General features: G+C 59.4%; 2 protein-coding genes across 7 annotated transcripts in view; one reads left to right on the top strand and one right to left on the bottom strand.

The window, feature by feature from the left end:
- Window positions 1–8567, top strand: part of Tspan18 (tetraspanin 18) — a 144901-nt gene extending 136334 nt beyond the window's left edge. For all 4 annotated transcript variants that reach the window (XM_042671094.1, XM_042671095.1, XM_042671096.1 and 1 more), the window contains 3 exons: window positions 124–306; window positions 3120–3203; window positions 4548–8567. In XM_042671094.1, the coding sequence (XP_042527028.1) occupies window positions 124–306; window positions 3120–3203; window positions 4548–4595 (315 nt within the window). In that variant the 3' untranslated portion in view covers window positions 4596–8567. The remainder of the gene's footprint in view (window positions 1–123; window positions 307–3119; window positions 3204–4547) is intronic.
- Tp53i11 (tumor protein p53 inducible protein 11) lies at window positions 7034–21503 on the bottom strand. Of its 3 annotated transcripts, none has more exons than XM_042671101.1 (8): window positions 21358–21503; window positions 12071–12139; window positions 11498–11651; window positions 10925–10983; window positions 10684–10732; window positions 10324–10420; window positions 9287–9388; window positions 7034–8892 (listed from the first exon to the last, which is right to left on the bottom strand). In XM_042671101.1, exons 3-8 carry the CDS (start codon window positions 11624–11626, stop codon window positions 8759–8761), a joined length of 570 nt encoding a protein of 189 aa, XP_042527035.1. In that variant the 5' UTR covers window positions 11627–11651; window positions 12071–12139; window positions 21358–21503; the 3' UTR covers window positions 7034–8758. The 3 variants fall into 3 exon arrangements, with proteins under 3 accessions (XP_042527035.1, XP_042527034.1, XP_042527036.1); XM_042671100.1 differs by having other exon boundaries at window positions 12095–12139; window positions 21358–21502; XM_042671102.1 differs by lacking the exons at window positions 11498–11651; window positions 12071–12139; window positions 21358–21503 and having other exon boundaries at window positions 10401–10420; window positions 10925–10964.
- Window positions 21504–23989: the final 2486 nt, after the last annotated feature.

The raw sequence follows: 23989 nt of genomic DNA, 5'->3' as shown, positions 1-23989 counted from the left end.
TGCTAAGTGGCTTTCTCACCGTCTCACAGAAGGGCAGGAGAGCAAGCTGCCCGGTCCCGACGCTCTTCTCAGGGAGCCGTGTGTCCTCCGTCCTGGCTCCAGCTCCTGCTCTCTGCTCTCTAGTTTGGCTGCTGCGGGGTCAACGGGCCTGAAGACTTCAAGCTCGCCTCCGTTTTCCGGCTGCTGACTCCAGACAGTGAAGAGGTCCCGGAGGCCTGTTGCCGCAGAGAACCCCAGACTCGGGATGGGGTGATGCTGAGCAGGGAAGACTGCCTGCTAGGGAAGACCCTGTTCATCAACAAGCAGGTACCCGTATGGGGCAGGATGGGGGGGGTGTCTGAGACCCTCAGGAAGTGCTGTGGGGGGCGGGGGGGGGGTCCTGCCCTGAGCTGTGGTCGATGGAGATTCCACTGGAACCACAGATCCAGTTGGGGGCTGGGGAGGAGATTGTTTGTGATGTGGACACTTAGGGTGGGGTTTGAAGGGTGAGTAGGAGTTTTCCAACCTTCTGATAAATGCAGGTCAGGGAGGGGAGGGGCAGAAGCTGCATCTTGCAGTCGGAGGCTCCCCTTAATCATGCAGCCTACTTGGGAGTACCTTACAGCACACACCCCCTCCCCCTAGTCCCAAGAAAGTAAGGTCTTTCTAACCTGCCCTTCTGAGATCAACCAAGTGTCTAGGCTTCTTGTTTTTCTCAAAGCCTGCTGGGTTTTTTTTATCTAAGCCTTGGGAGTCCTGTTCCTTCCACCCCTTGAGGGGAAACAGGATCCTAGCTTTGTCCTCTGCCCAGAGACACTCAGCACCTTGCTCAGAGACACACAGCATCCTTGATCTTGATCCTGTGCCTCCGCACTGGCAGCAGCCTTCCCCTCCAGGTAGAGGCCAGGTAGGGGGAGAGTCAGACAGACAGAAGGCAGGGAGGCAGGCAGGCAGGAAGGAGAGGGAAGAGACCCATCACTACTGAGAACATCTCAGACACATGGTAACACGCGGAGCACAGGAGACCTCTGCTCGTTGGAAGGCTCATGGCCTAGGGAGAGGAGACCATGGAAAGCCAGGGTGAACAAACGTGATCCTCTCACATGACCATGGCCAGCATGACAATCAAGGCAGACCAGGGGCTGGGATGAACCTGGGGCATCGCAGAGCCTCAGGGGAAGTAGCCCTGTGCCCTGTGACCTGGCAGGTCCTTTGAGAGGTTGCCTGGCTCTAGCCACTCGGCACCTGCCCCTTGCACCTGCCTGGGGCTGACCGAGGGCCAAGAGCCACAGTCCCTCTGCCCGCAGGACCCTGCCTGCCATCCTACCTGGGAGAAAGGAACGAAGAGAAAGCACCAGGGCCCTGGGGTCTGGCTCCAGCGGCAGGGGCCACACAAGGGGCAGTCCAGGACTCCACAGCAGGCAGGTCTAGGCTGTCAGCTGCTCTCGCGCCATCACGGAGGACCTCAGCTCCCCCAGCTATACCAGGCCCAGACTGCTGGCTTTCCCCACACCCTAGGCACCCGGGCTGAGCCACGGGATAGAGGCCGTGCCTCCCAGCCAAGCCATGGAACCCTGCCCCTAGCCAAAGGGAGGTGGGCAGATGTGACTCAGACCCGTGAGTCACGTTCTTAAAAGACATTGCCAGCTGGCTGCCAGTGGCTCACATCTGCAATCCTAGCTACTTGCGAGGCTGAGATCTGAGGACAGCAGTTCAAAGCCAGCCCAGGCAAGAAAGTCTGTAAGACTCTTATCTCCAATAACCACCAGGAAACCAGAAGTGGTGCTGCAGTTTAAAGTGGTAGAGTACTGCTAGCCTTGAGAAAAAGAGCTCAGAGACTGCTCAGGCTCTGAGTTCAAGCACCATAATGGGGGGAGGGGGGGAGAGAGAGAGAGAGAGCGTAATTGTGCCCACCTCTGTGACATGGGATCTACGTAGCTGGGACAGTGTCCTCAAAAGGTGGCAAAGAAGAGTCCAGGCCGCTGACACCCTCGGGCCACCAAAGCCCAGGCTCTGCTCGGAGTGCCAGAGCTGTTTCTAACTGGTGTGGGAGCTGCAGCGGGTCAGGGGCTTCCAGTATCTAACAACACTGGCAAACGTCACAGAGGCCTCTCGGGGTCCCGGTCCTTTGGGGTATTTTTTCTGGACTGGCTTCTGTTTCTGGACTCTTCCTCCTGAAGATGCTTCCTGCCCTCCCTCTCTCTCTCTCTCCATGAAGTTGGAGCTTGGCAGAGACCATGCTGGCTCTTTACCACGATGGCTGTTCCTCTGGGACTCCAGTGATGGCATTGCCGACACTCTGCTCCCTACAAGCCTTCCCCTGCTAAAAGCCTCCGGCCTGGGCCCATCTCTACTTGGGTTGGCTCCACAGCTCCCTTCTCTGTGCATTTATAACATGGTCACCTGCCAAGAGGAAGCTGCTGGATGGTCTGGGTCCCCTGTGGCTGGGGTTTGGAAGTGACTTCAGAGGGACATTGATCCTCAGGGAGAAAGGCCAGTGGGTGGCCCCAGGATGCCAGCGCTGGGACCGTGAGGCCCTGGCGTGCAGGAAGCAGGGGTCAGGGGCATCCTGGCGGGGCTGGAGGGCCCTCGTGGGCAGTGAGTGGACTCCTACACCAGATGAGGCCCTCACAGCATCTCTGGCTCCTGGGGAGCCTCTGGAGGTGGCAGTTACTTGCCGCTACAGATGGACCGTGGCTGCAGTAGGCACTAAGCCTAACTGCCCTCTGTCACTGGGAAGGGCAGGACCAGGGGACACTGCCTCCCCACAGAGAAGTAGCGCAGGTGCTGGTGACAGTGGCCGGCTAGGTGGACGCTGGGGCCAGCCCTGGCAGGGGCAGTGCCCGTCTAAGGTAGACAGTGCAGGGCTGTAGACAGCGCCAGGTTCTGAGCAAAGGGCCCTACGGCCAACCTGAAAGAGAACAGGCCTTCTGATGCCTTTCAGTGGGGGGGGAGGGGTGAGAACCAAGGACCCCTCTGCACCCCAGCCCCCTTCCTCTTGTGGGCAGAAGGCCCTCCCTCCTCCCTGGGAGCTGAAGGGAAGCCCTGGGACCCATGCCATGGAGGTCAGTGCTGAGACCAGCCCCAGGCCTCAGACTGCCCGTCCTGGCTGCCGCTTGAGCACGGCCCCTCTCTCCCAGGGCTGCTACACGGTGATCCTCAATGCCTTTGAAACCTACGTCTACCTGGCCGGAGCACTCGCCATTGGGGTTCTGGCGGTGGAGGTGAGTAGAGTCCCAGGAGGATACCTCAAGGGGCCTGTGGCCCCCCAGCCTGCCTCCCTCGCCCCCTTCCTTAGTTCATGAGTGAACACTGGTATCCAGCTGTCCCTGGCACCACAGACCCTGGAAGTGACAAGTCTGAGCCAGTCCTTCCCCACGTGCTTCTAGATCATAGCTGCTTCCCAGGGGAGCATCTGAGCCGCCCCCCCCCCGCCACTCCCCCTTTGCGGATGGTCTCGGAGCTGTGGAAGAAACGAGAGCTGCTGCCCCGGCAGCCCCAGGGCCTCCTGTCCTGTAGGGCCACCTCCACGGGTGCCCTGGGCAGTGGGGCTTCTCATTCATTCTAGAAGCATGTACTGAGCGCCCGCTGTATGCCAGCAGCGCTGTAAGTGAACGGGGATCGGCAGCAGATGTCTTCCCTGGACCCTGGGCAGGCTCAGGAAGACCCCCACACAGAAATGCCCACACAGGATGGGCCCTGCCTGCCCGCACGCATGCGTGCTCTTCACATTTCCTAGGTGGGCACCACGGAGGGCGGGTGGCACACAGGGTACAGCACAGCCCTGTGGCAGGGTGGTACCCTCACACCCTCCCCCTCCCACAATCCCCCGTGCCAGATGAGACCCTCACCCTGGCCAGCGGTGCCACCTCGGCCCCCGGAGCTGTCTGTCTGTGTGGCCATGAACTTGTGATCTGTGTCTGGTCTGTGTCCCTCACGAGACTGGGCCCCAGGAATTGAACCAAACCTATTCCGAGGGGAGCCCCTGATGCAGGGCTCTGCCCCTCTCCACCCCCAGGCCCCAAGACTGGGGGTCAGCAAGTGTGCTCCCTGAGACCTGGGGGTAGTGACAGCTGCCTTGTCCCCTAAGAGTGCTGAGGACACTTCACCAAGCCCCCACCCACCCACCCCCGAGACACTAGAGGGTGGGTGCTTAGGCTGGGGGTGGTGGGAGGCAGTGTGCTCAGACTCCAGCCCTGCTTCCCTATTGTAGCTGTGTGACTGAGGCAGGTTAGTCTGCCTCTCTGTGCACTACCTCCCAGTCCTAGAGAAGGTTTCCAAGCCAGCACTTAGAAGTATGCCTGCCATATGGCACTGTCTTGCTCCACTCGAGCCCAGAGAGGGACACAGCACTTTGCCCAAAGTCACCATGGTAAACGGTGATGGGGCTGGAACCCAAGATTTCCCTTCCAAAGTCTCCTGCCCCTCTTCCAAGAGAAGCTGGCCCAGGGGACGGCAGCATCCCTGCAGGAGGAATGACCCCTCATGCCCCTCCCCCAGAGTGGGCTGGACAGCCCCTAAGGGTGTGGGCCCAGCCCTCTCCCCCTCTCTCTCTCCTTTCTCTGCAGCTGTTTGTCATGATCTTTGCCATGTGTCTCTTCCGCGGCATCCAGTAGAGGGCGTGGCCTGAACCTCACCCCGCCCACCACTGCCCAGCACCCGGTGCCCCTCCTCTCTCCATCCACTTGGCTCTGGAGAGGAGGCAGGCCAGCATGGACATCCAGGAGAAGGACCGGGGACACAGAGCTATTTTTTTAACAAGATGACATGAAGACAGTAATGTGAACTGAAGTACCTGGCCTTGACTTGGGGCAGGCACCTGGCGTCCCTGCTGGGGCCTAGCATTGGCTTGGAATGCCAGAGACCAAAGGACCCCCCCAGCCCCAGGGCAGTTGGATCACCACAGATTGGGGTATCCCCCGTCCCCTCCCAGCACTTCAGGACCAAGATGGCAAAGATGTAAGCAACAGAGACACAAGAGACTCCACCCAGAAGCTGCCTCCATTTCCTTGATGACGCAGGACCGGAGGCGCAGTGTCTGCTCTGCTAGAGGATGGAGAGGCCCTGCTTCCAGAGGGGGACCGAGGGAGCTGCGTGTGGTGGACGCCGGATCCTAGAGCGGGGCAGTGGCTCGTTCATCGCCACCGTGCACCTGTGTGCCCATTCCCATATGAATCTGGGTCATCTTCAGGTTGTTGCCATTCTGTTTGGGGCTCCATCAGATCTGCTGCTCACTTACGGTCTCCTTACGGACACACTGGCTGGGGACTGACCCGCCTCTGTCCCTAAGCCCCACCGCTGTGGACACATCACACTATCTGGTCCTCACTGCCCACCCATCCCCACAGGTCACCCCTTCCTTGTTTTTGTTCAGTTCCCTGGTGCCTAGGGTAGAAGAAACCACCAAGAGGGGCCAGGAGAGCAGACATCCGATTCTCCTCTCCCTACTCAGACCCGAAGCTTGGATGTGTTGAGCATTCTCTTCTCGCATAACCTCCAGGGACTGGGAGCTCACTACCTCCGGAGGCAACCTTCTGCCTTCCGATGCTCTGACCTTAGCATCTCTCAACAGACAGAAGATTCTCCTGTGGCTCTAGGGTTCTGCCTGTGTGGCCCGCTTGCTCCTCCTTCCTGGGGTGCTGAGGTTGTACCTTGACTTCCCCAACAGCCCTTGTCTCCAGGCTGAAGAAGCCTAGGATTTCCCAGACATTTCTGCTGTGACACTTTTCACAGCCCACCTGACATTCCAGTGTGTCCTTCCCTCCCCAGCATAGACAGAGATTCTCCAGACACACACACACACACACACACACACACACACACACACACACACACAACACACACACAAGACCAGGTTGCCAAACAGCTTGCAAGATAACCTGACCCTGGACCCTACTAGGGCTCTGCTATGGTTGCCTGGTTTGGTTCAAAGTTGATAGGATATGATTAGTGATGTCTGTCAGAAGCCTGAGTTTGACTAGTAATGTCTGCCATGACACAGGATGGATAGAAACATGGTGTCTCTGCTCTCCTGTCTCTCCTAGGAAGAGCCTGTTGTGTCTTAAAAGCCTCTAATAGCCTCCCTGCCTCCTGAGAGAGATGGAGCTGCTGCTTTGGAACCCAGAGCTCCTTGCTTCTGTCCCCTGTCCCTTCTGAGATGCAGCCAGCTCTGTGGCTGCTGTCCAGGGTCCTACGGACCCTCCTTCCTCCTCCCTTCCTGCCATCCCCATTAGTCCTGGCCTCTTCTCAGACATCTGAGCTCCATCCTCCCACCCTGGCTGTGTGTCAGCCTGCCCTGACATCTCCATAAGTGATACCAGGAACTCACTGGAGGCTGTTTTCAGGATCCAGGGGACCTCTAACTACAACCCCCCCCCCCCAGCCCAGCCTCTGAAACAGGGCCTCTCTCTGGACCCCTCCACTCCGTGTCCCATGGAGAGACTAATGGCTGGTTAAACCGATCAGATCAACCCAAATCCCTTTACCAGGCTGGGTAAGGCTGAATCCAACCACAGGGCCTGGGGCACCCCAGCCTTCTGGGGCCTGTGACAGGTATGGAGCGGGGTGGGGTTCCTGAGGGGAGAAAGGAGCCAAGGTAGGTTAGATAGGAGTGGCTCACCTCAAGGGCTCTCTCCCTAACAGTGCCAAGTGTGCCCAGCCAGGCCAGAAGGCACAGCAGAAGGCATCTGCTTGCTCTGACATTAGCCAGCTGATCTCAGGCTGTCAGATGGGGGGGGGAAATCCCTTCTCCCCGGGGTCCCACACCTGAGACTTCAAATGGGCCTCGCCGGCAGCTCCTGCCTGTGCTAGAGCGGAAGCCTCGGCCTCTGGAAGGGCGGAGTCCTGCGGGCTGGGCCGGGCCCGCCCCGCTGATGAGGGTCCAGCCCTGTGGCTCCGGCCCCCGTCCCACCGCCCCCCACCCTGTGCTCTGTGCAAAGTCTATTTTGCCGTGTGTAGACACCCTGTCGTAGAGCGGAGCTAGTGTAGCCTGCCGGCCCCTTTTTATACCGTGTACCCAGAGAAGTTTTGTAACGCAAGACAGGACTCCTGCACGATGGTTTTGCACTGGTTTTTATGACTGTTTCTTACAAAAAGAAAAAGGAACGAGGAATAAATAGAGTGACCGTGAACAAAGGTGGCCTTGCTTTGTGGGTGGAGCTGAGCCAAGGTGGAAGAGGGCACGAGGGGCTTTGTGGAGGGGTACCCGGGGCTCCCCCAACTCCTGTGCCTTCCCTAACTGACCCCCACAAGCTGCACATCTGTCTGCCAAACTCCATCTGACCCTGTCCCACCAGGACAGCTCCGTCCCGGAGTAGCCTGGCCACCCAGCTGAGGCCAGGCTCTACCCCATCACACTGAGTGGCTTGGCCTGCACTGCCTGGTGCCAAGGCCCAGCTGCAGCTCTCCGCCTCCTGCCTGACCCCCGGGGAGTGCGCCGCATGCCCAGCTAGGGGAGGACAAGGCACTGCCCCCTGCCTAGGAGCAGCCAGTGGTGACAGGCAGACATGGCTGGGGTGGGGATACAGGCATCCCTCCCCAGTGCCATCACGAATGGGCTTGGCCTGCCCGGGGCACAGGGGCAAGAGCCGGATGGCAGCAAAAAGCAGGTTTTCCTTCACAGTGCGGGTCCCTTGTGCTTGGCAGGGAGTGGCTAGCCTGACCTGTGCGCTGCCTCACATGCCTGATACCACACTATTCCTCTCCGGTGCTGCAAGGGAGGAGGTGCCGAGGGTGAGTCTTGCACACCAGCTGGTGGCCTGCAAGTCGGGCCTGGGAGCCTTAGCTCCGAGCTCACTGCCAGCCTCTGTGTGTCCCTGGGACAGGGGAGTGACCGGAGGGGACTGGTCCCAACTACTTCTGTTTACTTCCCCTGCACAAAGCCTACCCAAGAGGCAGTGGGGCAGCCTAGGGAGTCCAGAGACTAGTCTCCCCCTGAGGAAGGAGGGCAGGAAGGGCTGAAAGCCTTGGAGGACATGCTGGGGAGGGGGAGTGGGCAAAGGGACAGCCATTGCTCCCCCCCTGCTCCCCTCTGAGTCCCCCACCCCAACACAGCTTCCCGCTGGGGCTCTCCACATCCACGTGCCAGGGGCCAGGTTAGGGAAGGGTCAAAGGCCTAAGTGGGGAGCAGCCCGCCCCCAGCAGGGTGCCCCACAGCCAGGGCCCTGGAGAGCACAGGCATGCAGGCAATGGGTGGTAATCCTCACAGGAAGGCCAAAGGAGGCTCAGGCTCCAAAACATGGCCTCTGCCTGCCTGTCAGCCCTCAGTGGCTACAGGAAGGGGCGTGTGTGCATGTGCGTGTGTGTGTGTGTGCGTGTGTGTGTGTGTGTGTGTGTCTGTCGCACGCACATGCGTGGGGTGCAGAGGGCCCCTGGCTGGGGCACAAGGTCAGATTCTCAGACTTCTGGCTTGGAAAGAAGCCAAGATCAGCCATTCCGGCTCCAGGCTGGCTGGGGGCAGGGGGCTCGGGAGCTCTCTGTCCAGCGGGCTTCCTGGCAGAGGAGGCCTGGGCCTCGGCTCAGCCCACCCCGAGGACACTGCTAGCCACTCAGAGAGAGGCTTTCAGGGGGTATGGAGGCCCAGAGAGCCCAGCAAATGGGGGCCGGGATCCTGCACAGGACAAAGAATGGGGTGCAGCCACCTGTCTCCAAACCAGCAGAAAGAGGGAGGCCCACCTGACTGAGGCTGGCTGGGGGCAGAGCCTCTGACCTTTCAGGAAGCCAAAGGAGGCCAAAGGCCCTGGAGCCTCCCTGGCCGGGCCGCAGGCAGGTCCCCGCCCTGCTAGACTTTCTTGGGTTTCCGGCCCACTTGGTAATAGTAGTAAATGCTGACTGCGACGAAAACGAGGCGGCTGGCCAGAAGCAGCAGGGTTCCCAAAGTCATGAGGCCTGTCTCAGCTACCGTGGCAGTGACCACTGTGGAGGAAGGTAGGGGGGGGGGGGAAATGGAGGTCAGAGATGGGATGTGCCCTTGTCCCCACCCCTTACCCACAGGAAGCTCCCACTGCTGAGCCCCAGACGCCCCTGCCCATCCTCCCGACAACCCGCTCTGTTGTAGCCCCCACCCCATAGCAGGTGCGGGCAGAGCAGGGGACACCAGAGGGAGTGCTGCCACCCAGGGGGCTGCACGGTCAAGGGATGGGTGAGGCAGGGACAGCTGCACTCAGGTGTGCGAGCACACAGGTACACGTGAGCGGCTCCGTCTCCTCCTGCTAGCTCCCCACTGGAAGATCTGCACTACTCCCTGTGAACCCCAGGACCTGCGGGGAATGGGGGCCAAAGCCCCACCCGATATCACCTCAGGACTCACCCAGGAATTGCACCCCAAAGTAGCAAGCCTCTGTGAGCAGCGTCCACCGAATGATGACCTTCTCGGCTGTGTAGAGTGCATTCCACATGATCAGGGAGATGCCTGGTGGGGTGGGCACGGAGAGCCGGGGGTCAGAGATCCGGGAGGGGGACAGGCTGAGCACCAGTCCCAGGGCAGTGGCTAGACCTGCTCCTCCCTTTACTGCTCAGGTCAAAAGGTATTTGCCCCATCCTGCTCTTCAGCCTACCCTTCCATGTCTGTTGACTCAAGACCCCAGCTATGTGGCCAGATATTCCATCTGTCTAATTCCATAGTTGGAGCTCTCCCACCACAGCCCAAAGGCAGTGCCAAGCCCCACTGTCACCCCTGCCTTTGTCAGAAGTGTCTGAGCTACCACTGAAGATTGTTGGATAGAAGTACAAGAGCACCAGATTGGATAAATTGTTTGTGCAAAGACCCAGGGGGCCTTCTGAACCTAGGGGCTGGGCTGCTGACCAGGGCCCATTATGGATGCGGGGTGATGGATCTGCTCCACTGAGAACTTTAGGTGCTAAGCAGAGGTGGTAGGGCTTACATCCACAGGAAAAAGGGTGCCATAGAATGGTTTAGAGAAGAGGAGGGTTATTACGGATGTTGAACTTTAAAATCTATAAGTCAATTTCCTAACCACCACTGTTCTACTCAGATTAGAAAGAAGTGGTTCAAATGCTCTAGGGATAAAGATGGGAGGGGGTTCAGCAGACCCTACATGGAGTCTGCTTCCTTCTCTAGATCTGGACTCATTCACCACTGTACCCCAATGCCCAGAGCAGAACACTAACCCACAGCAATAAACACTCATCCCAGACTGTTAAGCAAGATTCCCATCCCGCGGAGGACATGCCACTGGTGGCCACAAGGTGGCAGCACAGACCGACAGACACCAGAGGAAAGAGGCTAGGGAAGGAAGGAGATCCCAGTCCTGGGGGAAGGGCCAGTCGCCGCCCCCCACCCCACCCCCACCCCCTCTTAACCAGCAGTCCACCAGCAATACTCACTGAGGAGCGCGCCGCCGTAGAGACGGATGGGGGTCTTGCTGGTGATTTCAGCTCCGTCAAAGATGGCATCATAGAGCTGATCAGGGAAGGCCAGGGCCTGTGGCAGCAGTAAGAGGGGCTCAGAGCTGAGGCTCTGGAAACTCTCTTCCCCCAGGGACAGGCAAGGGGCAGCCAGGCCTCGGCCTCTGCACCAGGACTTAAGTCTCTGGGGCTCCCGGGGCGCAGGATGCTAGGGGCCCAGCAGAGGAGGGGCCCCACAGAGTAGTGGGAGGAGAGAGTGGGGGGGCACACACTCAGGTCAGGGTCTAGTTGTGAGTTCTGATCCCACCCCCACCCAAGGCCAGCTCCCAGGAGACTCACCATGACGGCGATCCCGGAGAAGAGTGCAGCGGAGAGGAACTGCCAGACCCTACGAGAGGCAAAGGAGTCTCAGGGCAGCCCTCACAGCCAGTCCTGGCGGGGGGGGGGGGGGAGGCTGGACTTGGGGGACAGAGTGATGAAGTGGGGTACAAACCAGGACAAGGCCAGGTGAGGTCAGGACTCACACATTTCCCACCACAACTCCACACCCCACAAGTAGACTGGGTCAGTCCGTGCTCACCTGAGCCCCAGAGGCTCCCGGACAGCAAACTTGATCTCATTTCCCAAGACCTGGCTGATCTGTGGACACAGGGGTCAGTAGTAACCAGGTGGAGCTCCCACTACACCAGCCCCCCCCCTCCTGCCCCCCATACTGAGCAGAAGGCATCTCTCTGGCTGGGAGGACCCCACGGAGAGAATCTCTCTCCCATCTCCTCGTGGCACAGGGTTCCAGAGCAGCCAATAATACGGTAGCTATTAGCTTGTGGCCTGGTTCTGCTAGCTACGACTGTGCAACCTCCAGGCACTGCCTTAACCTCTCTTGTTTCCTCATCTGCCAAATGGGTTTGTAGTGGAAGCCACCACTCCCAGGGCTGGCACCATTAGCCCGGTGCTCGTAAGGCAGCTGGTATAACACCTGCCACATAAGCTGTCAGCTCCTTGGAACGGACTGCCACTGCCGTCTCCAGTGAGTTTCTAGAAAAATGATGAGCCCTAGGGCCCCTACATGCTGAGCCTCAGCTGCTTGTCCCCTCAAATGGCAGATCTCCTCCTGCCCCAAGAGGGGCTCCAGGAGGGCCCCCCGCACCCCTACCTTTGAACGATGCACCTCTCCATCGTCGTCCTCCCCGCCCACACCCAGGATCTTCCTGGTCTTCAGGCGGCTCACCAGGTCCGTCTGGCTGTGTTTCTTCATGAGGGGCGGGGGCTGCTTGGCGGCCATGGTGCCCTTGAGCCCGGCCTCTCCTCTGCAGAAGGGTTTGGGGAGGGTGACCCTAGCCTCAGCCACTGCTTCAGCCTGGCTTCCAGACCCCAGGGGAATGGTCCCCAGCTAGGGGGAGGCTGGACCGCACCCAGGGCCTGGGGAGCAGGTAGAGTCCCAGCAGGTGGTGCTCCTCAGGCCCCCCTTGCTGGCCAAGTGGACACAGCACGGCCCAAGGGCCAAGGCTGGACAGAGCCTCATAATCAGCCCTGTGGTGGGGCAGGGGTTTTCCAAAGTTCTGGGGCCCAGGACCCACTGATCTGCCTGGATACCCCCATCTCCAGCAAACCCGCTACCTTCCTACCTCCCACTTCAAAGCCAGAAACCCAAAGAGGGGCACCCTGCCCTGGCCATGAGCACCCCAGCCCCCTCTCCTACCCCGATATCTGCCACCCCCAGCAGCACCTGGGGCCAATCCTGAGCACCTACTGTGTGCTGGGTGCTGGAGATGGAAATGTCCTCGGCTGGCACAATCTGCGGGAGAATGCAGCGTGTCAGTGGGTGCAGGGTGGGGCGCCCGGGCCAGCCTGGGTGCCGTGTTCTGCAGATAGGCAAGCAGGTTCCAGGGAATGGCAGAGAACAGCTTGCACAGTATCAGTGTCCCCCACCCCACGGCTCCCTGCCAGCAGCACACCCTCCTCCTCCCCCCCCAGAACCCCAGCATCTCCTTTTCCACACAGCTACTCTCTGGCCAGCTACGAAGACGATCACCATTCACAGATAAGGCTAGAAGCCTCCAGCTGTCCACCAGGAGAACCCTGGCAGATCTCATCCTCCTGGGCCCTACGGGGCCAGCTGAGAAATGTCCCCCGTCACCACAGCTCCCGGTGATTTCACGTAAAATAAAGCACCTACCCAGAGCAAACAAATGCAGCAGCAGCAGCACGCACTAGACACTATGCTGAAAGTGAACTATGCACTTTGGGGGTGGGGTGGGAGGGAAAAACCGGGAGAGAATGAGGGAAGAGGGTGACATCATCAAAAAAGAAATGTACGCACTACCTGACTCAGGCAACCCGTAGCCCCTCCATACATCACCTTTACAACAATAAAAAAATTAAAAGAGGTGGAGAATAATAATAATAAAACACCCCAACAAACCCAGCTCGCAACAGAGCTGCAAAGGGCAGGGTGCAAGGGCCGGGTAGGAAGTGAGCAGTCTGAGGTTGGAAATGTTAAGATTGTGTCAGCATTAGGGAGCTCCAGGGACCGTGGCCTGTGGGCCCCCAGGTCCCCCCCACCCCCCGCCTTACTTCCTCATCTAGATCTGGGTGGCCCTGCTTTTCCTCTCACACACTTAAGGATACAGAAACCACAGAGGCCATCTGCACCCCTAAAAGGAAGCACTCAGCAAGCGCTACTGAGGCGGCGGCCATTTGTGGGAGATGCACATAAGGCCAGGCTCATGCCCCAACTCCTCAGCTGGCTGCCACCTTCTTGTGATGGAATTTCCGGGGGGGCTTCCTCTTGCTGCTCAACCACAAGAGCTCATCCCTGTGGCCGAGTGACACACGTCAATGTCCCCCCTCCTCAGCCTCTTCTCTGGCGCTTCCATTTGAATGCACACAGACTGGCCTTTGTGTACGCTGTGGTGATACGATCTACCCACCATCTCCAGGCCCAGACACAGGCTCGGCCCCTTCCACACTGCACGGCAGTGTGCCTGCCTAGCACGTCCCCCCGCCACCACTCCCGCCAAGCATAGCAGATCTGTTCTCTGTCACTATAGGCTCTGTTTTGGTTTTCTCAGATGTTACATAAACAGATCCACAAAATGGATGACCTTTTAGGCCAGGCTTCTTCCATCTGGAGTAAGGCCTCTGAGATCCAACCAAGCTGCAGGCTTCAACCACAGCCCAACCCTTTCCTTTGTACTGCAGGGCCAGCACAGCTACTACCATTCATGTCCCACTATGGGGAGACCCCACATCCCCACGTCTCTAAGGGGAATGATCCCAGCACAGGACCGCCATGGTGCATCCCCAGGGCCAAAGAGAGCCCATCTACTTTCCAGACTGGCTGGGCTCACGCAGTGCACGAGAGGTCCAGTTCCTCCCTGTCTTCCTCAACACCTGCTAATGTCGGTGAGCCCTCCTCCCCGGCACCCTGCCTTCTCAGGCCTCTTACTAGCCTGGGCATGACTCAGCTGCCAGACTCAGTCCTGAGGGGCCCCTTCCTGGCCCTGTGACCTTGTGCCAGTCTCCTCATCTGTGAAGGGAAACCTGCTAGGGATGTTCTGAGCATACAAGATGCCGTGCCTGCGAAGTTCCACACCAGTGCCCTGCCCTAGGAAATACTTATGTGATCAGACATGGCCACCTTCCCCAAGCCCGCTGGGCAAGACCAGGCCTCCCCCAGACCTCAACACAGACTGCCCATGTCCTCACTCACCCTGGGAGTGAGGACCACTTCCCTCACCCTTGTGCCCTAGGTCCATGCTGACAAGTTGCTGCTGGGGGCGGTCTGTGTGATTGTGAGCAGTGACGGCCGGCCAGGATGAATGCAGGACAGTTCCTCCAGGATCCTGGGCAGTACTGCTCAAGGAGGGCCGTGGGGGGGTGGAGGGGAGGGTGCTCATCCCCAGGCAAGGCCGTAAAGCGCCTAGGGCTGGCAGGACCCACTGTGCCTGTCCCTAGAGCCCAGCCAGCATCACTCCAAAGGCCCTCATGGCCCCGTGGGAGAATGAGATCTTGAATTCAAATCTCCAGGGAGGGGTTGACACCTACTTCCCAGCCAGGCGAACAGTGCTCAACTCTGCATGACTCCCTTCACCATCAGGACTGGGCCCTGCAACACCCAAACCCACCCACCAGCCCCTAAAAAGCCCTTCCTACCCCGAGGGAAGCCATACCTGCATACCTCAGGCCCCCTTTTGGCCTTTATTTCCCTCCAAGGACAGGCCAGCACCCATGGGAAGACCCCGGGATGAATCGTGGCTCGGTCCTTTGACCAGCTGCAGGCTTTGGGCAAGTCACTGCCAGGCTTTCGGCCTTAGTTCCCTCCCCCTATGAGATATAGGAAAACAAGAACTCCCACTTTGCAAAATTGTCACTGGCTAGAGTGAGAGCAAGCACACACGGGGCCTGGGATCCATGTTGTGTCCAGGCCTCACCCAGCCACGCAGAGGAGCGAGAGCTGTCCACTCAGGCCTGCCAGGTTTCCTACCTACCCCACCTGCCTTCTGAGGGTCCCAGGATGTCCTGTGTCAGCCTGCTGGAGGAGAGGGAGAGGAGAGAGGAGAGTCCCATGTGTCCAGCTGCCAAGGAGATGGGACACGGGGTCAACCCCTGTCTTAGCAGCTTGTCCCTCTGCTGTGTGTCATCTAAGCAAGAAGGTCCTTCCTGCCCTGGGTGGCAGCAACTGCTATTGCTCCTCCTCCTCCTCTTCTCTTCCTGCTTCTCTTCCTCTCCCTCTACTCCTTCCTCCTCTTCCTTTTTTTTTCCCCTAGGGTCTGAACTTCAGGCCTGGGCATTATCTCCTGAGCCTCTTGGAGCTCTACCACTTGAGTCGCAGTGCTACTTCCAGCTTTTTCTGGGTAGTTTATTAGTCTCATGGACTTTCCTATCCAGCTGGCTTTGAACTCCAGGCCTCAGATCTCAGCCTCCTGAGTAACTAGGTTTACAGGTTCGAGCCATCAGCACCTAGTTCTTCCACCTCCTCATCTTCTTCTTCTCCTTCTCTTCTTCCTCCTGTTCTTTTTCCTCTTTGTTCTCCTCTTTCCCTCTCCTCCTTCTCTTCCTCTTCCTCCTGTGGCCACCCCCACGTCCCCTCAGCTGTGTTCCTGGTCAGTTGAGCTCAACTCCCAAGACGGAACATTCTGAAGACCCTGAGGCTCACTGGTCTTTCGGTCAGCACAGGTCAGGGGAGTGAGTGGTAGCCAACAGGTCACTCAGCTTCCCCCAGGGCTCCAGCCACACCTGACTTGCAGAAGCCGGCCACCCGGTGGTCAGGCCAGGCATGCAGGTCCACACGTGGATCCCAGAAAGCAGGAGGCTGAGGCAGGAGGATGGAGCTTGTCAGTTTCAGGCCAGCCGGGCTACACAGTGAGACCCTGTCTCCATAAACCAAAACAACAAAAGCTTAAGACTAGCAGCCCAGGGCAGGAAAGGGGACTCTGCCACGTTCCAATGTGACCAGTCCCTAAAGGGCAACTGATCTTGAACCACAGCGGCCCACAGGACAATGGGGCTGTGCAGAGCCTTACTTGGGGGTGCTGAAGGCCACAATGGTTACCAGACAGAGCAACACAGAGCCTCCGGGGGCCGGGAGTCGGGGGAGACTGACAGACTGGGTCTGAGGGAACATCCTTCAAGATGAGGGACACTGGGCCTCAATGCCCAACTCTTTCTGTTAACTGCTGTGTAGCCTTTGGGAAATGACTTAAACACTCTTGAATCTCGAAGTCCTTATCTGGAAACCCAGACTGCTGCTTCTAGTCCACTCATGGGTTGGGATGGGGAACAGTACTGGTATGCGTTCCAGAAAATAGAGTGGTTAATAATATGATTGCCGGGCGCCTGTCCAGGCTCAGCCCTGGGCAGCAGATCTGATGGGACCAGGCCACCATTCCCACGCATGTCCTGGGTGGAGGACTTCCCTGACTCCCCTCTCCTTCCCTGGAAGCCTGGTTTCCATAGCAACACATGGACTGCAGAGCTGCCCGGACAGGGAGGCTGTGTCCAGGAGGGCTGGCTTAGGGGACCTCCAGACCCACGGAGGAGGAAGGGACCCAGAAGCACACAGCTGCTCAGCCTCCATGACTCAGGGGAAGTCACTGCTGCTGCTCTCACAGCCCAGCCAAGACCACTTCCGTCCCAAACCCATTGCTTACCGACAGGCCCTGTCCCTTCCCTGGAGGAGGGAGCTGCGCCCTCCACCTCCCCCCCCCCCCCCCCGCTATGCACACACCATGTCTGCCCAGGGCTGCAGGACACGGCCAGCACATCCAGACCAGAAAACCTCTGAAACTTCCACTGTCACCCAGGAGGACAGCGCTGCACCCCATCATACAGATGAGAAAACATGGCTTATTCAAATATCCCTTGGGGTATGTGGCAGTGCTGGAATTCAATTTAACTGCATGCTGTGATTTAATGAGGTGTCCAGAGAGAAGCTGCCGTGTGTATGGGTGCATGTGTGCACATGTGTGTGCACGCATGCAGAAATGTTCATTGTTCTCCTGTGCCCAGATGCATATGTGCATGCAGGTGCATTATGCATTTGTATTATGCCTGAGTGTACATAAGTGTGCATGTATGTGTGTGCATATGTGTATGCATGTGCACATGCCTTATGCATGGTGTGCACGTGTGTACAAGCATGTATGTATGTGCACATGTGTGTGGTGGGGGAGAGATGTTTTGTGAGCTTGATGCCTAAGCTGAACTGGGCTCCGAGCGATCTTCCCAGGGCCCCTGTGCTTGGGAGTCCCCTGCATCTGGTCTGGCCTCCTTGGCTATGGGCCCTGTGCACGCGCACAAAGCTCTGAGTTCCATTGTTCTGTTATCACACTGGTGCAAAATAGCTGGAAGTGGGGTCTTGGGCTGGCAGCAGTGAGAGGCACAGTGGGTGGGAGGGAAAAGAGGGAAGGACAGAAGGGGGAGAGGGGTCCAGAACCTGCATCATCTGTGAGTCCTCCGGGACATCCCGGCAGCCCTCAGGACAAGCTGGGGTGCAAAATCCCAGCACAGCGCCCATTGGAGGCCCACACTCAGGGTCCTCTGTGTCTCCCTGGGGTGGGCACTGTGCTCATGTCCATCATGAGCATGTCCAGGCCTGGGGGGGTGCTTCTCTACTCCCTGTAAATGCCTCCTGACTTACAAGGCTGTGGGAGTTAGAGTCCAAAGAGAAGATGCAGAGGCAGAGAAACCCACGCGCTCAACACTGACACTCGCACAGCACAGCGGCCTCTGGGGTGCTGGGTCTCACGATGGGGGTGGGGGGCACACTACGGAGATGAGGCTCCAGTGGTGGGAGCGCAGGGCTGGCAGCCTGGCCTGGGGCCCAGGGGGTGGAGCCTGCCATCGCCCGCCTGCCTTTGTCTGCCCACTCCCAGTAAGTACACAGGCAGATGATGAAAATCCCGCCCGCTGTCACGCAACAAAGCTTGGGGTCAAGAACCCTCCAGGATCTGGACCCTGGGAGCTGGGGCACAGGCTTTGCCGTGGTGCTGGGAAGTGTCCCTGAGACACTGGAATCCACAGCAAGACAGCTGAAGTCTGGCCATCACAAGCCTGGACCTGCCGGCAGGTTGCAGTTCCCCAGGCTGCATGGGGGAGCGCGTGGTCCCTGGGGTTTGCCCACCTCTGCCAGTCACATGCCAGTCACATCAGGCCCAGATCAAGTGCCCCACCCCCCACCCCACCCCTCCTCTTCACTTCCCGCTGAACCTGCCAGAGGGCCAGAGCAGCACAGGGAAGCCCCAACTTTCATCACAAACGTCTCCAAAGCTTCAGGGACAAAAATAACCCATCCCTGCTGTGCTGGCCAGGCTGGGGTGGGCAGGGAGAGTGGGATGGGGGCGGGAGGGGGGGAAAGGGGAAGGGGGGAAAGCCTGCTGCTGTGTCAGCACTCAGCAGTCACTGAAAGGGCCCTTCCTGTCCGGGCTGTCACTGGCAAAGGGCAGGGCGCATGGAGAATTCCTGTCCTTTTCAACCCAGAGCAGCCCGGCTTCCCCCCTGGGCGCAGTGACCACGTCAGTGCCCCTAAGGGCAGCTGATGCGGTCATCCACGGGAGAGCCTGCTCCCTGCCTCCCTGGGGCCGGGACTCCAGTGAGAATGCTGTGGCAGCCCCACCCCCCAGCACCTACCTCTCCCCTAGCCAGGGCTGCTGGGGGAACTTGGCAGGGGGTAGGGGAAAACCTCCACCTCTACCTGCACGAGCCAATGTTTCAGAAGAAGCTGTGTCCTGTCTTGTGGGTGAGATGGGAAGGCTACACCCAGGGCCTATGTCTTCCCCAGAGTTGGGGATAGCTAGACAGCACCCTAATCCAGAGATGATTCTCCCCTCACCCCACCTGCTATGTCTGGGCTCTAGCCTGGGGATTAAAGGGGTCCCACCTGGCAAAAGCCCCATGCTCACATCCTGGCCCTGAGGCCTGACTTTGGAGCCTTTCTGGGCCTCGGTTTCTAAATCTTTAAAATAGGCATTAAAAAAAAAAAAATGACACCTACCTCTGGCTGGTGAGAAGATGCCACACTCAGCTGAAACAGCACTGTGCTGTTGTTCTTTCCAAATCAAGAGACTTGCTTTCTCTGCCTCAGTTTCCCCCTGGACCAGACCAACTCCAGAGCAGGACCCCTTCCCAGGGGATTCAATGCCAGTATGAAAAAGGAGTGCTCTGAAGGGGGTGACCATTTGGAAAGAAGTGGGGTGACACTTCTGGGTCAGAAGAGAGCTGGGGGTCACTGTGAGTTAGAAACAGGATGTAGCTTTGGCTCTCCTGATCTGGCTGGGACAGGACTCTCAGCCTGGACACTTCTTCCATTGTCCCCCAGGCCTGGCCTCGGGAGGGGTCGACTGGACCAGCAGCTGGGATTCAGGTCCATACTCCACCCTAGCTGCACATTCTAGCCTCAGGCCCTTTGCACAAGCTGCCCTCAGCAGGATCAGGCAGGTAGGCTTCCCAGGCCACAAAAAGGCAACCTGATCTTTGGGCACTCCACATCTCGCCCCTCCCCCCCCCATCCCTTGTCCCTGGCATTCTATATAACTTGTTTACTTCTTAGTGGCTTCCACCTTCCTTACATGACATCTCCAAGAGAATAATAAGAGTCCTTACTTTGTCACAGCTGTCTCCCAGGCGCCTGGACCTGGATCTAGCCTGGCCCTTTGTTCTATCTATCATTTGGGGCGTAGCACTCACAGAACCTTTTGTGCCATAAACCAAAGTAAAGAGCAGCCCAAGACTACTGCCCCCACCCCTACTCTTAACATTTCCTTCTGCATGAATGGGGGCTCTTCCAGCAGAGGGGCGATGCCTTAAGGACCTGCCCTGCATAACATGGGAAGTGGTCCTGGGGAAGGGCTAGGCAGCCAACAAACCAGATTGGGGGAACGTAGTTGGACAGCCAATCCCAGTTGGGAAATCCTGACAAAGCAGACAGCTTGTGAGCAGGAGAGGAGATCACTAGTCGCTGATCCTCCACCCCCACCCCCACCCCCGGGGCCCTTGGGGACAGCGAGGGACGGACAGACCGTGCACCATACAGACCACAACCGAGCAAGCAAGCAATAATAGAAGCCAACGCTTTCCTCCCAGGCGGAGTCCCGCGGCGGGCTGAGGCTAGGGAGTGGACAGCGCCCCCTCCTGTTTCTCCAACAAAGACACCCCGATCCTAGGACGGGCGAGCCGCAGGTCCAGCCCCCCTCCACGGTCCGGCCGCGGTGGGTGGGGTGGAGGCCCAGGGGGGGCTGCGTGGTCGGCCTGGGCGCGCATGGTGGCCCCGAGCCCTTCGGCCGTGGGGGGAGGGGGGGTCTAGAAAAGTTTGTCTACAAAGAAACCAAGCCGGAAGTGCGAGTGGTCGCGGGGCGTGGGGCTGTGGCCCAGCCTTGGGTGTGTGTGGGGGGGGGTGGATTCCCCCTCACTCCACCCCCACCTCGGAGCGCAACGGGGAGGCGACGCCTGGCCAGGCTGCCGCGGACCGGGACGACCTCTCCCCATCCCGAGCACTCCCCCTCCCTCCCCGAGACCCAACCATTCTCCGGTCCCGGGGGCGCACCGGAGATGTGCGCGCCGTCCCGGCCTTTCTCTACGGACACCCCCCGCCCCCCAGCGCCCTCTTCATATTTTTGTGCGTAGCTCGGAGGCCCAGCCCACCCTGCGCCGGGCCAACCCCCGCCCCCATGTCCTGATGCCCCGGACTTCACGCCTGGGGGGGGAGGGGAGAGGCATTCTCTGTCCACCTGCGCCCCACCCCCCCCCCCCGAGCTGGGGTTTGGCTTGGCCCCGCTCCTCAGGGCATAAGGGGGTTTTCCGCTCAGCCTCGCTCTCCCCTCTCCCCGCCACGATCGGTGCCTAATCTATGGGGGTTCAAACATTCCGCCACTTTGGGGAGGCCTGGGCTGGGCAGCGGCGCGCCCCGGGGGTCCCCAGCTCCCGCCCCCCCCCCCCCGTCCCCTCCTCCGAGGTCGGGCCAGACTGGAGAGTAGCGCGAACTCCACCATCACCTGCCCGCGCGCGCGCGGGGACGGGAACTCGCAAGTTTGCCCCGCGTACTCCGGGACCCAGGAACAAAGGCGGGAGGGGTGCGGCGGGGAGGGGCGGGGGAGGAGCCGGGGCCGAGCGCGGGGCGCCGACACCCCGGCACCCAGGAAAAACTGACTTCTCGGTGTTCCCACTGTCTCCCTCTCGCCTGGAAACACAGAGCGGGGGGCGGGGGGGAGAACGAAAGAAAGAAAAGAGAGAGGGAGGGAGAGACGAAATCAACAGTCCGGGAGGAAGGGGGGCGGCGGAGGCAGAAAGCCGGGGAGAGAGGGAAACCGAGTCAGAGGGAGGAACGCGCAGAGGGGGGAGCGGCTGGGGAGGGGACCCCGGGCGCCCGCAACCCCGCAGGTGCCGCGGCGTCCCGGCACCCGGCTGGCGCGCGTGCGGCGCTCGCTGTCCGGGGTTCCCGCGGCCCCGGGGTCCCCGCGGGCTGCGCTGCGCAGGCAGCAGCCGGGCGGCGGCGGCGGCGGCGGGGACCCGACTTACGTTCCCAGCGCGCGGGGCGCCGCGCTCGCGGAGCTGGCGTGCGGGGCGGACGCTCGGGCCCCGTGGCGACTCACATCGTGCCCGCCTTACCCGGGGGCCGAGCAGGACGGGCCGAGCTCCGGCGGCGCGGCGCAGGGCAGGGCAGGGCAGGGCCGGGCCGGCCGGAGTCCTGCGCCGCCGGGCTCGCCCGAGTCTGGTGGCCCGCGCTGGTCCCTCCTCTCTTCCGCGCGTAACCAATGGCGCGCCGTCCCCTCCCACGCGCCGGGCTGCCGCGCCCCCGAGGTGGCCGCGGGGATCGCGCCGAGAGGGGCCGCCCAGGTCCTCCTGGAGCCCGCCCGCGGGGGGCGCCCCCGCGCCCCGGAGAAAACACGCACGGGGACCGCCGGCGCAGCCCGCGCGGCCCCGCAGCACTTAGTTGGCAAGTTCTGAAGACAGCGCCCCTTTCCCGGGACGGTCTGCACCCCCTGTGGGCTAGCGAGCCCTGAGGTCTCCCGTATCTCTACCGTAGGTCTCCAGACTTGGACCGAAGTGTTTGCCACGGAAGGGCTGGGGGCGCGGGGAGTGGGGGTGGCGAGAGTAGGGCTTTGTCTGGTAGCGGTACCCCAGGGTAAAACAACGCCGTTATGGCGATGCGGTCCTTTTGCGGAGTGCCCGCGGTTGCCCGACGCCATGTGTTAAAAGTTACCGGTCAGAAACCGTCCGACTTTCCATTTGATTGTGTTTCGCCTTTAGGCTTCCGGTCTAGATCCTCCCTTTCCCCCATTCCCGTCCGCCACCCTCACAACCTACCTGAGCAAAAAATGCTTAAGGTTGTTGCACCGTCTTCCAGTGAGATCTGGGGCTGCAGAGTTAATCGCTGGGGGCGCCTGGCCTGGTGGGGGGAAGAGGGGAATGCTGGAGGGGGGGGGGCTTGGACGCCTGTCAGTTTAAAAGGACCAGGCTTCTACAAACACTCCCTCTCTTCCTTCTCCTGACTCAGAGCCTCTGTCCCCCACCCCACCTCAGTCTTGCCCTCCCCTCCTGCTTAGAGAACTGCCTAGATCTTTTTTTTTTTTTAATCTGGTCTGATGGTGGCCACTGTGGGCCTGGAGGGGGGTGGGGTGGAGGGAAGGGGAAAGACAGGCTGATGACATGCTCCATTTCACAAAGTAAGGAAGTAGGGCAGAGGAGAGCAGCTGCCCCTGCTTCTAGCTAGTTAAGTATTTGTACTCAGGTGTGAGATTCCTGCCCTGAGATCCTTAAGGGTTAGTTGAGCAGACTTTGGCAATTGGAATCCGACTGCCTGGGTTCAGACCCTCACCCCTGCTTTTAGTAAAAGTGAGGCCCTGGGCAAGGGGGTTACCTCACCTCTGTCCACCGCCAGCTTCTTCACCCACAGAAGGAGGACCTATCTATGGCTGTTACAGGGATTTCTAGTTATAGCAGCAGGCAGCGCCTTGCTTGTTGAGTGTTGGGTATATGCCAGGAGAGCTGGCATGCCAAGTACACGCCACTGCCCACAAACAGCGCCTGGGCTGGGCAGGAGGGGCTGTGTCCTTTGCAAGGAAGTAAACATAGCACTACCTGGCCATAGCAGTGGCTCCCTGGCTGTTAGCCATCCTCATTACCAAGGCAACTAAACTCAGATCCCACAGTGCCAACAGCTCTGCTCCCTGCTGAACACCTGGGTAGTGATTGCCAGTAATGAATGAATGAATGAATCAGTCACGGACAAGGCTGGAGATCAGAACTGTTTTGAAGTGGGCTGGATGAAGTACATACTTAGAGCCACCTGGATTGGGACTCTGCACAATCTTGGAAACAGCTCACTGCCAGTTCACAGAGCTGAGTAGATTGGGATGGCCACTTCATCTGTCTGTCTGTCTGCCTGCCCTAGATTGAAATGGCCAGTTCATCCCTCCTCTCCTCCTCTCCCCTTCCCTCTTCTCCCCTCCCCTCCCTCTCCTCTCCTCTCCTTTCCTCTTTCCCCTCCCCTCCCCTCCTCTTTCCCCTCCTGACTCTTCTCCCCTATCCCTTTGGGGCTGCCTGTCTGTGCACTCCACTTGAAGCAGTGTCTATGGGTGCAATACCACAGGGCCCAATGGGAAGGGGGCTTTGTAAGAATTGTTGCAAGACCCCCAGCATGGAAGAAGCTGCCTTTCAGTGTTGCCTGTTTGTAAGTCCATCAGTGGGTCACCAGAAGGCAGCTGTCCCTTCCTCCCAGCATAAAGGAAGCAGTCCTTCCCAGATGGGCTATTCCTGTGTGCCAGGCAAGGCTGAGTTCTGGAGTGGACAGGACACTGTTCCCGTCCTCCAGCCTCCTGGGAAACAGATGCACATCCAGGTAGTAAAGTACAGCAGGGGATCCACCCACAAGAACAACTAAGGGCCTTGGGAAACCAAGAAAACATAGAACCCTGACACCCAGAGCTCAACTGAAGGTTGCTCAGGCCCTGAGCTTAAGCCCTGGTAATCGCACAAAATTATTATTATTATTTATTATTATTATGAGGGAGGGACTGGAGAAACCAGAACTAATCATCCTCCCTCCCCACCCACTTTCCCTGCAGGGCTTTCTAAGTGAGTATGTAATCTCTTCCTCCCTCTGCACTTTCTAAAGTCCTGTTCAGCCAATCCAAGAGCATCCCTCAGG

The sequence above is a fragment of the Dipodomys spectabilis genome, unplaced genomic scaffold (genome assembly GCF_019054845.1).
Source record: "Dipodomys spectabilis isolate Male_0828 unplaced genomic scaffold, ASM1905484v1 ptg000599l, whole genome shotgun sequence".
Taxonomy (NCBI): Eukaryota; Metazoa; Chordata; class Mammalia; order Rodentia; family Heteromyidae; genus Dipodomys; species Dipodomys spectabilis.
Note: the sequence above shows the minus strand (reverse complement) of the source record. Positions and strands in the feature narration are given on the sequence as shown.

Excerpts from the sequence above, each read along its gene's own strand:
- Tp53i11 (XM_042671101.1), bottom strand. The coding sequence starts at position 11,626 with ATGGCCGCCAAGCAGCCCCCGCCCCTCATGAAGAAACACAGCCAGACG. Across the intron at positions 10,733-10,924 it reads CGGGAGCCTCTGGGGCTCAG|GGTCTGGCAGTTCCTCTCCG; the intron begins GTGAGCACGGAC and ends TGCCTCTCGTAG. Across the intron at positions 10,421-10,683 it reads TCTCCGGGATCGCCGTCATG|GCCCTGGCCTTCCCTGATCA; the intron begins GTGAGTCTCCTG and ends CTGCTGCCACAG.